At 45.8% G+C, this 14,648-nt stretch overlaps 1 protein-coding gene across 4 annotated transcripts in view; it reads left to right on the forward strand.

Annotated features, from left to right (window-relative positions):
• The window catches only part of LOC105358650 (protein transport protein Sec24C-like), a 29,198-nt gene extending 17,439 nt beyond the window's left edge, over nt 1-11,759 (forward strand). For 2 of the 4 annotated variants that reach the window (XM_023958145.1, XM_023958147.1), the window contains 9 exons: nt 7,951-8,118; nt 8,175-8,271; nt 8,339-8,487; nt 8,563-8,701; nt 9,133-9,254; nt 9,382-9,561; nt 9,806-9,997; nt 10,215-10,304; nt 10,610-11,530. In XM_023958145.1, coding sequence (XP_023813913.1) covers nt 7,951-8,118; nt 8,175-8,271; nt 8,339-8,487; nt 8,563-8,701; nt 9,133-9,254; nt 9,382-9,561; nt 9,806-9,997; nt 10,215-10,304; nt 10,610-10,750 — 1,278 coding nt within the window. In that variant the 3' untranslated portion in view covers nt 10,751-11,530. Of the gene's footprint in view, nt 1-7,950; nt 8,119-8,174; nt 8,272-8,338; nt 8,488-8,562; nt 8,702-9,132; nt 9,255-9,381; nt 9,562-9,805; nt 9,998-10,214; nt 10,305-10,609 lie in introns of all 4 variants that reach the window. The other 2 variants (XM_023958146.1, XM_023958148.1) reach the window with 2 other exon arrangements.
• The last annotated feature ends 2,889 nt before the right edge of the window (nt 11,760-14,648 follow it).

Genomic DNA, 14,648 nt, shown 5'->3' on the forward strand with positions numbered 1-14,648 from the left:
TTCATGGTCACACAGTCTCATGGTCACATGTTCTCATGGTCACACAGTTTCATTGTCACACAGTTTCATGGTCAAACAGTCTCATGGTCACATGTTCTCATGGTCACACAGTTTCATGGTCGCACAGTTTCATGGTCACATGTTCTCATGGTCACACAGTTTCATTGTCACACAGTTTCATGGTCACATGTTCTCATGGTGTTATGTTCTCATGGTCACACAGTCTCATGGTCACATGTTCTCATGGTCACACAGTTTCACTGTCACACAGTCTAATGTTCACATGTTCTCATGGTCACACAGTTTCATTGTCACACAGTTTCATGGTCACACAGTCTCATGGTCACATGTTCTCATGGTCACACAGTTTCATTGTCACACAGTTTCATGGTCACACAGTCTCATTGTCACATGTTCTCATGGTCACACAGTTTCATTGTCACACAGTTTCATGGTCAAACAGTCTCATGGTCACATGTTCTCATGTTGTCATGGTCACACAGTCTCATTGTCACATGTTCTCATGGTCACACAGTTTCATTGTCACACAGTTTCATGGTCACATGTTCTCATGGTGTTATGTTCTCATGGTCACACAGTCTCATGGTCACATGTTCTCATGGTGTTATGTTCTCATGGTCACACAGTCTCATGGTCACATGTTCTCATGGTCACACAGTTTCATTGTCACACAGTTTCACTGTCACACAGTCTCATGTTCACATGTTCTCATGGTCACACAGTCTCATGTTCACATGTTCTCATGGTCACACAGTCTCATGTTCACATGTTCTCATGGTCACACAGTTTCATTGTCACACAGTTTCATGGTCACACAGTCTCATGGTCACATGTTCTCATGGTCACACAGTTTCATTGTCACACAGTTTCACTGTCACACAGTCTCATGGTCACATGTTCTCATGGTCACACAGTTTCATTGTCACACAGTTTCATGGTCACACAGTCTCATGGTCACATGTTCTCATGGTCACACAGTTTCATTGTCACACAGTTTCATGGTCACACAGTCTCATGGTCACATGTTCTCATGGTCACACAGTTTCATTGTCACACAGTCTCATGTTCACATGTTCTCATGGTCACACAGTTTCATTGTCACACAGTTTCATGGTCACACAGTCTCATGGTCACATGTTCTCATGGTCACACAGTTTCATTGTCACACAGTTTCATGGTCACACAGTCTCATGGTCACATGTTCTCATGGTCACACAGTTTCATTGTCACACAGTTTCATGGTCACACAGTCTCATGGTCACATGTTCTCATGGTCACACAGTTTCATGGTCGCACAGTTTCATGGTCACATGTTCTCATGGTCACACAGTTTCATGGTCACACAGTCTCATGGTCACATGTTCTCATGGTTACACAGTTTCACTGTCACACAGTTTCATGGTCACATGTTCTCATGGTCACACAGTTTCATGGTCACACAGTCTCATGGTCACACAGTTTCATGGTCACATGTTCTCATGGTCACACAGTTTCATGGTCACACAGTCTCATGGTCACACAGTCTCATGGTCACATGTTCTCATGGTCACACAGTTTCATTGTCACACAGTTTCATGGTCACACAGTCTCATGGTCACATGTTCTAATGGTCACACAGTTTCATTGTCACACAGTTTCATGGTCACACAGTCTCATGGTCACATGTTCTCATGGTCACACAGTTTCATTGTCACACAGTCTCATGTTCACATGTTCTCATGGTCACACAGTTTCATTGTCACACAGTTTCATGGTCACACAGTCTCATGGTCACATGTTCTCATGGTCACACAGTTTCATTGTCACACAGTTTCATGGTCACACAGTCTCATGGTCACATATTCTCATGGTCACACAGTTTCATTGTCACACAGTTTCATGGTCACACAGTCTCATGGTCACATGTTCTCATGGTCACACAGTTTCATGGTCGCACAGTTTCATGGTCACATGTTCTCATGGTCACACAGTTTCATGGTCACACAGTCTCATGGTCACATGTTCTCATGGTTACACAGTTTCACTGTCACACAGTTTCATGGTCACATGTTCTCATGGTCACACAGTTTCATGGTCACACAGTCTCATGGTCACACAGTTTCATGGTCACATGTTCTCATGGTCACACAGTTTCATGGTCACACAGTCTCATGGTCACATGTTCTCATGGTTACACAGTTTCACTGTCACACAGTTTCATGGTCACATGTTCTCATTGTCACACAGTTTCATGGTCACACAGTCTCATGGTCACATGTTCTCATGGTCACACAGTTTCACTGTCACACAGTCTCATGGTCACATGTTCTCATGGTCACACAGTTTCATTGTCACACAGTTTCATGGTCACACAGTCTCATGGTCACATGTTCTCATGGTCACACAGTTTCATTGTCACACAGTTTCATGGTCACACAGTCTCATGGTCACATGTTCTCATGGTCACACAGTTTCATTGTCACACAGTTTCATGGTCACACAGTTTCATGGTCACACAGTTTCATGGTCACACAGTCTCATGGTCACATGTTCTCATGGTCATACAGTTTCATTGTCACACAGTCTCATGTTCACATGTTCTCATGGTCACACAGTTTCATTGTCACACAGTTTCGTGGTCACACAGTCTCATGGTCACATGTTCTCATGGTCACACAGTCTCATGTTCACATGTTCTCATGGTCACACAGTCTCATGTTCACATGTTCTCATGGTCACACAGTCTCATGTTCACATGTTCTCATGGTCACACAGTCTCATGTTCACATGTTCTCATGGTCACACAGTTTCATTGTCACACAGTTTCATGGTCACACAGTCTCATGGTCACATGTTCTCATGGTCACACAGTTTCATTGTCACACAGTTTCACTGTCACACAGTCTCATGGTCACATGTTCTCATGGTCACACAGTTTCATTGTCACACAGTTTCATGGTCACACAGTCTCATGGTCACATGTTCTCATGGTCACACAGTTTCATTGTCACACAGTTTCATGGTCACACAGTCTCATGGTCACATGTTCTCATGGTCACACAGTTTCATTGTCACACAGTCTCATGTTCACATGTTCTCATGGTCACACAGTTTCATTGTCACACAGTTTCATGGTCACACAGTCTCATGGTCACATGTTCTCATGGTCACACAGTTTCATGGTCACACAGTCTCATGGTCACACAGTCTCATGGTCACATGTTCTCATTGTCACACAGTTTCATGGTCACACAGTCTCATGGTCACATGTTCTCATGGTCACACAGTTTCATTGTCACACAGTTTCATGGTCACACAGTCTCATGGTCACATGTTCTCATGGTCACACAGTTTCATTGTCACACAGTCTCATGTTCACATGTTCTCATGGTCACACAGTTTCATTGTCACACAGTTTCATGGTCACACAGTCTCATGGTCACATGTTCTCATGGTCACACAGTTTCATTGTCACACAGTCTCATGTTCACATGTTCTCATGGTCACACAGTTTCATGGTCACACAGTCTCATGGTCACATGTTCTCATTGTCACACAGTTTCATGGTCACACAGTCTCATGGTCACATGTTCTCATGGTCACACAGTTTCATTGTCACACAGTTTCATGGTCACACAGTCTCATGGTCACATGTTCTCATGGTCACACAGTTTCATGGTCGCACAGTTTCATGGTCACATGTTCTCATGGTCACACAGTTTCATGGTCACACAGTCTCATGGTCACATGTTCTCATGGTCACACAGTTTCATTGTCACACAGTTTCATGGTCACACAGTCTCATGTTCACATGTTCTCATGGTCACACAGTTTCATTGTCACACAGTTTCATGGTCACACAGTCTCATGGTCACATGTTCTCATGGTCACACAGTTTCATTGTCACACAGTCTCATGTTCACATGTTCTCATGGTCACACAGTTTCATTGTCACACAGTTTCATGGTCACACAGTCTCATGGTCACATGTTCTCATTGTCACACAGTTTCATGGTCACACAGTCTCATGGTCACATGTTCTCATGGTCACACAGTTTCATTGTCACACAGTTTCATGGTCACACAGTCTCATGGTCACATGTTCTCATGGTCACACAGTTTCATGGTCGCACAGTTTCATGGTCACATGTTCTCATGGTCACACAGTTTCATGGTCACACAGTCTCATGGTCACATGTTCTCATGGTTACACAGTTTCACTGTCACACAGTTTCATGGTCACATGTTCTCATGGTCACACAGTTTCATGGTCACACAGTCTCATGGTCACACAGTTTCATGGTCACATGTTCTCATGGTCACACAGTTTCATGGTCACACAGTCTCATGGTCACACAGTCTCATGGTCACATGTTCTCATGGTCACACAGTTTCATTGTCACACAGTTTCATGGTCACACAGTCTCATGGTCACATGTTCTAATGGTCACACAGTTTCATTGTCACACAGTTTCATGGTCACACAGTCTCATGGTCACATGTTCTCATTGTCACACAGTTTCATGGTCACACAGTCTCATGGTCACATGTTCTCATGGTCACACAGTTTCATTGTCACACAGTTTCATGGTCACACAGTCTCATGTTCACATGTTCTCATGGTCACACAGTTTCATTGTCACACAGTTTCATGGTCACACAGTCTCATGGTCACATGTTCTCATGGTCACACAGTTTCATTGTCACACAGTCTCATGTTCACATGTTCTCATGGTCACACAGTTTCATTGTCACACAGTTTCATGGTCACACAGTCTCATGGTCACATGTTCTCATTGTCACACAGTTTCATGGTCACACAGTCTCATGGTCACATGTTCTCATGGTCACACAGTTTCATTGTCACACAGTTTCATGGTCACACAGTCTCATGGTCACATGTTCTCATGGTCACACAGTTTCATGGTCGCACAGTTTCATGGTCACATGTTCTCATGGTCACACAGTTTCATGGTCACACAGTCTCATGGTCACATGTTCTCATGGTTACACAGTTTCACTGTCACACAGTTTCATGGTCACATGTTCTCATGGTCACACAGTTTCATGGTCACACAGTCTCATGGTCACACAGTTTCATGGTCACATGTTCTCATGGTCACACAGTTTCATGGTCACACAGTCTCATGGTCACACAGTCTCATGGTCACATGTTCTCATGGTCACACAGTTTCATTGTCACACAGTTTCATGGTCACACAGTCTCATGGTCACATGTTCTAATGGTCACACAGTTTCATGGTCACACAGTCTCATGGTCACATGTTCTCATGGTCACACAGTTTCATTGTCACACAGTTTCATGGTCACACAGTCTCATGGTCACATGTTCTCATGGTCACACAGTTTCATTGTCACACAGTCTCATGTTCACATGTTCTCATGGTCACACAGTTTCATTGTCACACAGTTTCATGGTCACACAGTCTCATGGTCACATGTTCTCATGGTCACACAGTTTCATTGTCACACAGTCTCATGTTCACATGTTCTCATGGTCACACAGTTTCATTGTCACACAGTTTCATGGTCACACAGTCTCATGGTCACATGTTCTCATTGTCACACAGTTTCATGGTCACACAGTCTCATGGTCACATGTTCTCATGGTCACACAGTTTCATTGTCACACAGTTTCATGGTCACACAGTCTCATGGTCACATGTTCTCATGGTCACACAGTTTCATGGTCACACCAGTTTCATGGTCACATGTTCTCATGGTCACACAGTTTCATGGTCACACAGTCTCATGTCACATGTTCTCATGGTCACACAGTTTCATTGTCACACAGTTTCATGGTCACACAGTCTCATGTTCACATGTTCTCATGGTCACACAGTTTCATTGTCACACAGTTTCATGGTCACACAGTCTCATGGTCACATGTTCTCATGGTCACACAGTTTCATTGTCACACAGTCTCATGTTCACATGTTCTCATGGTCACACAGTTTCATTGTCACACAGTTTCATGGTCACACAGTCTCATGGTCACATGTTCTCATTGTCACACAGTTTCATGGTCACACAGTCTCATGGTCACATGTTCTCATGGTCACACAGTTTCATTGTCACACAGTTTCATGGTCACACAGTCTCATGGTCACATGTTCTCATGGTCACACAGTTTCATGGTCGCACAGTTTCATGGTCACATGTTCTCATGGTCACACAGTTTCATGGTCACACAGTCTCATGGTCACATGTTCTCATGGTTACACAGTTTCACTGTCACACAGTTTCATGGTCACATGTTCTCATGGTCACACAGTTTCATGGTCACACAGTCTCATGGTCACACAGTTTCATGGTCACATGTTCTCATGGTCACACAGTTTCATGGTCACACAGTCTCATGGTCACACAGTCTCATGGTCACATGTTCTCATGGTCACACAGTTTCATTGTCACACAGTTTCATGGTCACACAGTCTCATGGTCACATGTTCTAATGGTCACACAGTTTCATTGTCACACAGTTTCATGGTCACACAGTCTCATGGTCACATGTTCTCATTGTCACACAGTTTCATGGTCACACAGTCTCATGGTCACATGTTCTCATGGTCACACAGTTTCATTGTCACACAGTTTCATGGTCACACAGTCTCATGTTCACATGTTCTCATGGTCACACAGTTTCATTGTCACACAGTTTCATGGTCACACAGTCTCATGGTCACATGTTCTCATGGTCACACAGTTTCATTGTCACACAGTCTCATGTTCACATGTTCTCATGGTCACACAGTTTCATTGTCACACAGTTTCATGGTCACACAGTCTCATGGTCACATGTTCTCATGGTCACACAGTTTCATTGTCACACAGTTTCATGGTCACACAGTCTCATGGTCACATATTCTCATGGTCACACAGTTTCATTGTCACACAGTTTCATGGTCACACAGTCTCATGGTCACATGTTCTCATGGTCACACAGTTTCATGGTCGCACAGTTTCATGGTCACATGTTCTCATGGTCACACAGTTTCATGGTCACACAGTCTCATGGTCACATGTTCTCATGGTTACACAGTTTCACTGTCACACAGTTTCATGGTCACATGTTCTCATGGTCACACAGTTTCATGGTCACACAGTCTCATGGTCACACAGTTTCATGGTCACATGTTCTCATGGTCACACAGTTTCATGGTCACACAGTCTCATGGTCACATGTTCTCATGGTTACACAGTTTCACTGTCACACAGTTTCATGGTCACATGTTCTCATTGTCACACAGTTTCATGGTCACACAGTCTCATGGTCACATGTTCTCATGGTCACACAGTTTCACTGTCACACAGTCTCATGGTCACATGTTCTCATGGTCACACAGTTTCATTGTCACACAGTTTCATGGTCACACAGTCTCATGGTCACATGTTCTCATGGTCACACAGTTTCATTGTCACACAGTTTCATGGTCACACAGTCTCATGGTCACATGTTCTCATGGTCACACAGTTTCATTGTCACACAGTTTCATGGTCACACAGTTTCATGGTCACACAGTTTCATGGTCACACAGTCTCATGGTCACATGTTCTCATGGTCACACAGTTTCATGGTCACATGTTCTCGTGGTCACACAGTTTCACTGTCACACAGTCTCATGGTCACATGTTCTCATGGTCATACAGTTTCATTGTCACACAGTTTCATGGTCACACAGTCTCATGGTCACATGTTCTCATGGTCACACAGTTTCATTGTCACACAGTCTCATGTTCACATGTTCTCATGGTCACACAGTTTCATTGTCACACAGTTTCGTGGTCACACCGTCTCGTGGTCACTTGGTCTGATGGTCACATGGGTCATCCCTACAGCCAGGTTTCAGATGCCTTTGGCTCAGTTTATTAGCGGTGTCAGGTGTTTTTTTCCGGATTACCTGACAGAAGCCCCTCCTCTTCTTTCAGTCAGTCTTTCAGCCGTCGGAGCAGTCCATCTCCCTGGCCAAAGAGTGCGTAAGCCAGGGCTGCGGTGTGCATATGTTTGTCCTTTCGCAGCAGGATGTGGGCGGAGCCTGGCCAGGCCACATCCCACACCTGACGGGAGGAGCTCTGCACAGCTATGCCCACCTGCAGGTGCGTTCTTGGGCGACCTGTCCTGAAGCAGCTGTCTGACGCGGCTTTCACTGCAGGGCAAGCTGGACCGGGACCGCTTCAGCCGGGATCTGAGGAGAACCGTGGAGACGGACTTTGCTTTCCGGGCCGAGCTCAGGATCTTCGTCTCCAAAGGTGAGGATGACTCCTGCAGTTGGTTTTTCTCAACAATCCGTTGACATTTTCTGTGTGTTTGCAATAGATTTGCGCGTGTCTGGATGTTATGGGATGTTCGTCCCTGGCCCTAACCCGGCACATGTCACCATGGCAACCCTGGACAGGAGGACCACACTGGCTGTGGAGCTGGCTCACACTAGAGCTCTGGACGAGGCCAGAGGAGCAGCCATACAGGCAGGTTACCGTATCAGCTGTAATTTCACCCTCACTTCCTGTTTGTAAACCCCGCCCCCTCCCCCGATGTCGTAGACCGTTCTGTCCTACAGCCTCCAGACCGGAGAGACGAGGACGCGGGTCCACACGCTGACTCTGAGATGCTCGCGCCACCTTCAGGACGCCTTCAGGAACTTTCAGGCCCAAACGCTTCTCAGCTTCTACTGCAAAAAAAGTGAGACGTTTCTTCTGATCCCGCCTCTGCTCTTTACTGTGTTTTTATTGTTTCAGTAGAAACAAATGTGAGGAACTTTCATTCAATTTCTCCCCCCTCGGTTGTCTACAAATAGAAGAAACATGAAAAGGTTCAGAGGATGAAAATGTGAAGTTTGGACACAAACACATCCATACACAAACACACGTGCACACGCATCCACAAATGCGCAGAAACACATACAGACATGCATGCACGCAGAGGAACACACACACAGACACTTTCCGCTGCAGAAATGCCTTTGAGGTCAAATGGAATGAAAGCTGCATGCGGAATAATCCCAATCTGGGATTACGTCTGTTTCCTCTTCTGCCGGATCGCCAACAGTCAGGCGGCTTTGCTCTGACAGAGAATGGATTCTTGTTTCCTGAAGCCTCCTGTCTCGTGTGCAGTGTACTGCTCGGTGCTGGAGCGCCCCCTGCAGGAGCTGAGGGAGGAGCTGCAGACGGACACGACCGAGGCGCTGGCGTCTTACCGCAAACACTGCAGCACGTCCTGCGTGTCTGCGGGGCAGGTGGGCCGCCACTCAGACTCTGAGCCAAAAACATTCCCATCTTTTGCAGATTCGTTTTAGGTTTTGTGGTTCCGGTGTGGGCCGGCACCTGCAGAACCTTCATTCTGGTTGTGCTGTGCGTCTGCAGCTGGTCCTTCCTCGGTTCCTGCGGGCTCTTCCCGTCTTCCTCAACAGCCTGAGGAAGAGCGAGGTTCTGCTGCCGGGTCTGAGGAGCTCCATCCACCAGAGGCTGCAGCTGCGCTGCTGCGTGCTCGCCATGGACCCCCGCAACACGGTGGAGCACTTCTACCCCCCCCTGCTGCCGCTGGTCAGTGCGCCGACACACCCGTGCAGCGGCGGTTCTCGAACTGTGGGGCTCGCCTTCCAGGGGGGGGCACGAGTGGGATAAGGCTGCGATGTTTGATGTTTGAACATTGGAATTGTTTTCACGCCGGAACATAAACAAACCCCGCTTCGGGACGGCAGATCCGCATGTCTTACATCAGAGGAACCACCGGCCTGGAAGATGCTGCTTTTCCAATAATATCTCTGTTTTCTTTCCTCGCCTGCAGCTGCTGTCAGATGGCGGCGGTTTGAGTCCAGGCGAGCCGCTGCGCTGCACGGCCGCCAGCCTGCAGCCCACGGGCCTTTACCTGCTGCACCCTCCCCTCATCCTGCTGCTGTGGGTGGGAAGCCAGGTCCCAGCATGCACTCTGGCCCAGCTCTTCAGCGCGGGCTGTTTCTCGTCCCTGGCGTCCGGAGAGGTGCGAACAGCGACATCATCCTATCATTTAAAGAAAGGGAAAATATTCTGTCGTTCATCGAAAGAAAAACTATTCATCCGCTGATGTTTTCACTTAAAGAGTCCTTTCTGAGTTTCGCTAAGAGAAGATGCTCTTCGGTTCCAAATGTTCCGTTCGTCTGAGCTGAGGGGAGCCTTCAATCTGCTCTTTTTTTCTGGTTTCATTCGCGTTTCACCAGATCAAGCTGCCGGTTTTGGACACTCCTCTGTCTGTCTACGTTCGATCTCTGATCGACGACCTGAGCGAGCGGACGCTACACAGCCAGAAGGTGAGCCGCAGGTTTCTTTCCACAGCAGCCTCTGTGCACAGAGTCCACTGCAGACGCACGCCTTCCTGCTTTTATTCTGAAAGGCTCCAGTCCTAATCTCTTTTGGATAGGAGATTACAAACAGTTTAGCTGGAATTGATCCACCAAAATGCAAATCAGGAAATCGAACACAGTTTTCTCCAACATGTCTTTGTGGGTCACGTATGTTTCAGAAGGTGATCGCTGTGGCAACTGCATGTATGAGTTTTCCCGCTCTCAGATGCCGTTTGGCGTGTTTGTCTTCTGACGTCACGTTTCTGTTTCAGCTGTTGGTGGTGAAGCAGGGAGACGCGTGTGAGGAGGAGCTGCAGCGCCTCCTGGTGGAGGACAAGAGTCCAAACGGAGGAGCGTCGTACGCCGACTACCTGTACCACCTGCACTTCAACTCTGTCCGACTCCTGCAGTGACACACATGTACACATCTGCACACAGAACATATGCACATATATGCACACACACACACACACATAAGGCACACGGACACATCTATGTATATATATGTACATACATGTCTGCATGCACACAAACACACATATAGGCTCATGTAGGTATGCATTCATGCACACAGTTCTTCCAATGTGTCCATCATTCATTCATACTTGGTGATGGTCACTACTGATGTACCACAGCGGCCCTGGGGCAGACGGCGTGGCTGCCAGTTCACGCCTACGGCCCCTCTGACCATCACCGGGACATTCATACGCATTCATACAGCAGTGGAGCCACACTGGAGGCAAGGAGGGTGAAGTGTCTCACCCAAGGACACGACGACAGTTGGCTGGGGGATCGGGGATCGAACCGCCGACCGTTCAATTCATTAGACCACCTGCTCAACCGTCTGCGCCACTGCCGTCCACGTATATGTGCACGTGTGTGTGCACATATACGCACACGCACAAACACACTCACATTTGCACACACACACACATGTCCTCATGTACGTTTCCAGTCATGCACACACACACACACACACAGACACACAGACTCCTCATGTTCACATTGATCTGAAGATCTGTTTTTATCATGAAAATGTTTGTCTGTATTTAATGATTTGTGTGAATACACGTTTTCATTTCCTGAATGTCAATGATGTTAATTCATTGCAGTTTAACCCCCACCCCCCCTCCACCCCCCAGGTGCTCTGTCCCTGCAGTCAAACGGTTAAACTGAATAAAGAGAAGCCTTCAGTTGGCCTGGCTGCTTTCACCTTTGTAGCGTCCTCCAGCTTCCTCTGGGTTGGCGGAGGAACCGGAGAACGGAGGAGGACTGTCCAACGCTAACGATCTGCAGTTATGCTGCTGCAATGATGAGGAGGGGCGGGGCAGGATGAAGAGGCCTCAGGAGGCCTGTCAGGAGGTTGTAGAACTTTAAATGTTCCAACATCATGCAGTCAAATAAACTGCAGCTGCAAAGAGATCATTAGTGAATCATGAAACTGATTTCATTTAGCAGAGAGAAGTGTTTCCAAACGGGATGTTTTTATGATTTAACTGAAGCGAAAAGTTCAAAGAATGAAGCGGATCACACCTGATCAAAGTCCAAACTTTAAACTGGGCTCAAACCTTTGACACACAAAGAGCTTCTGCTGCAACAGAAGGAAGAGACCAGAACCAAAGTCTCTGGCCCGTTGGAGCCGTTCCTGAAGCCTCCGGAGAACCTCAGAGATCCGTCATCCCCTCATGGAGAAAACTGAACAGGTTAAACCCAACGTGAGTCCTAGAACCCAAAAGAGGACTCATCCAGGAGAGCCCCAAGGATGCAGAAGAAGATGGAGGGAAGTTCAGGCCTCGCTGGACTCAGTTCAGTGGGACCAACGTGGATCCATGGAGCGGTCACTGCTGAGCAACAACAATCCAAAAACATCTGGACTCATGCGACACGAGAGAAACTTTCTGGAAGGAGAGCTAAAAGACGATCCCTGTGACGGACTGGAGAACTGACCGGATAGGCTCCAGCAACCCCGGGAGCCTGAACGGGAATACAGCAAGCTTAGAAAACGGATGAAGACAAATGTGGTGAATCCTGAGCTCTTCTGGGGCAAAAGTTCCTGATCCCAACCTCAGGAGCTTTTGGGTTCCACTGTGGAACAGATCCAAACCAGCAACCCCACCTCTGAACCAAGAGAACGTTTCAGAGTGCAGAACTTTCATTTATAGATCCGTATGCTTCAAACACAACAAGCAACTTTCCTTCATTCTCTCCTGCTGCCTCATCATCATCACACTTTATTGTTTCTGGAGGCAATCAGTGTGCCCCCCCCCCCCCCCTTTATTTTTGAAGCACCATTCAAGCTCCTGAACCGTTTAAAAATAATGCAGAAGCTCCATTAAGCAATGTTGAAGATAAACAGCATTTTATTTCCCCAATAGAAACTTAATGGTTAAGGAACATTCATTCTTTGTTTTTTCTTATACTGAAATGTATTTTGTTGTGGAAATCAGACAATGTTGACTGTTCCCTTTCCATATTTTAACTTACCAAAATAAAACCACCATGAATTTGCTTTGGTAAACGCAACTTATATATGAGATACAGTTGCAGTGCTTAACAGTATGATAATTTAATTAACTGAATTTGACCATTTTATTACAGTGGAAGACATTACAAAGCCGGTAGAAATTTTTCAAAGTCATCTCTAAAAAAAAAAAAGAAAGAAAATATGTTTTGGTAAAATATCGGGTTACGTATCGTATCGCCAGACTCTTGCCAACACACACCCCTAGTTTCTAAGATTGTCAACATGTTGTGTTTTCTGAACTTCCAGAAAGTAAAATTGATGCGTCAAAAAACACAAAATTGCATCTTTTCACTGAAATCTCAGCTTCAGATTTGTCTTGATTTGGAAATCCGGCGTCGAGTCTCTGCTACGTCCACCAGGAGGCGCCAAAGAAATCCTGCCACTGATTGCAGCCAGGTGAAGGATGGAGAATGTTTGTGTTCTCTTCAAAATAAAAGTCTAAAGTGGTCAAATTTACTAAATTGAATAAGGCTGTCGGGTGTGTGTGTGTGATAGACCTCAGTGCAGCCTTTGACACTATCGACCACAGTATTTTACTCCGTAGATTAGAGCAGGACATAGGGATCAGATGATCTGCCCTCCAGTGGTTTAGGTATCAGTGGACATGGACATTCCTCTCACTGCACTCGAGTTAACTATGGAGTCCCACAGGGCTCAGTCTTGGGACCGATCCTGTTTACGCTTTATATGCTACCCCTAGGAAACATAATCAGGGAAACACAGCATTAATTTTCATTGTTATGCAGATGATACGCTGATATATTTATCCATGAAACCTGACCAGAATGACCAAATAGAGAAACTGAACGCCTGCATCAGTGACATCAAGACCTGGATGACAATCAATTACCTCCTCCTGAACTCATGAAAAAACTGAGGTCATTATACTTGGTCCTCAAAACCTCAGAGATGCTCTGTCTGATCAGATAGTCTCCCTGGATGGCATAAGTATAGCCCCCAATTCCACAGTTAGAAACCTTGGGGTTTTATTTGACCAGGATTTATCATTTAAGGCTCACATATCTCAGGCGTGTAGAACTGCCTTTTTTCACCTGCGGAATATTGCTAAGATCAGAAATATACTTTCTAAGAGTGATGCTGAAAAACTCATCCATGCATTTGTTACGTCTATTCTGGATTACTGTAACTCCTTGTTAGCAGCGTGTCCTAAGAGTTCCTTAAGAAGTCTCCAGCTTGTTCAGAACGCAGCTGCTAGATTGTTAGCTGGAACTAGCAGAAGAGATCACATCACTCCTGTGTTGGTTTCACTTCACTGGATCCCAGTTGATGCTAGAATCAAGTTCAAGATCCTCCTGTTAACCTATAAAGGCCTTACATGGAATGGCCCCGTCCTATATTAAGGACCTCATAGTCCCCTACCATCCAATCAGAACACTTCACTCACTAAATGCAGGACTGCTTGTGGTCTTTCAGCTGCTTCCTTAAGGGGTCACCACATTCACCTCCACAAAACATCAGAGTTAAAGTAAAAAGAAAATGACAGGAAATATGAAACAATGGAAACACGACTTTTTACATTAAAAATTAAAACTTAAGTACAAATGTACATTTTTTGGTTGTAAAAATATTCGTGTTTTTTGTGTTTTTCAAAACAAATTTTTTTAAGCTTTCAGTTTGTTTTATGGCTTTTTTGAAAATTTTGCTTTTGACCAAAAAAACAAAACAAAAACAGCCATAAAGTTCAAAGTAACAATTTTTCTTGTGAGCGTTTTATTTTGAAGGCCTGGGCAGGAAGTGGCGTAGATGGCTCAGCTAGCTTGTTGGTT

The sequence above is a fragment of the Oryzias latipes genome, chromosome 9 (assembly GCF_002234675.1).
Source record: "Oryzias latipes chromosome 9, ASM223467v1".
Lineage (NCBI taxonomy): Eukaryota > Metazoa > Chordata > Actinopteri > Beloniformes > Adrianichthyidae > Oryzias > Oryzias latipes.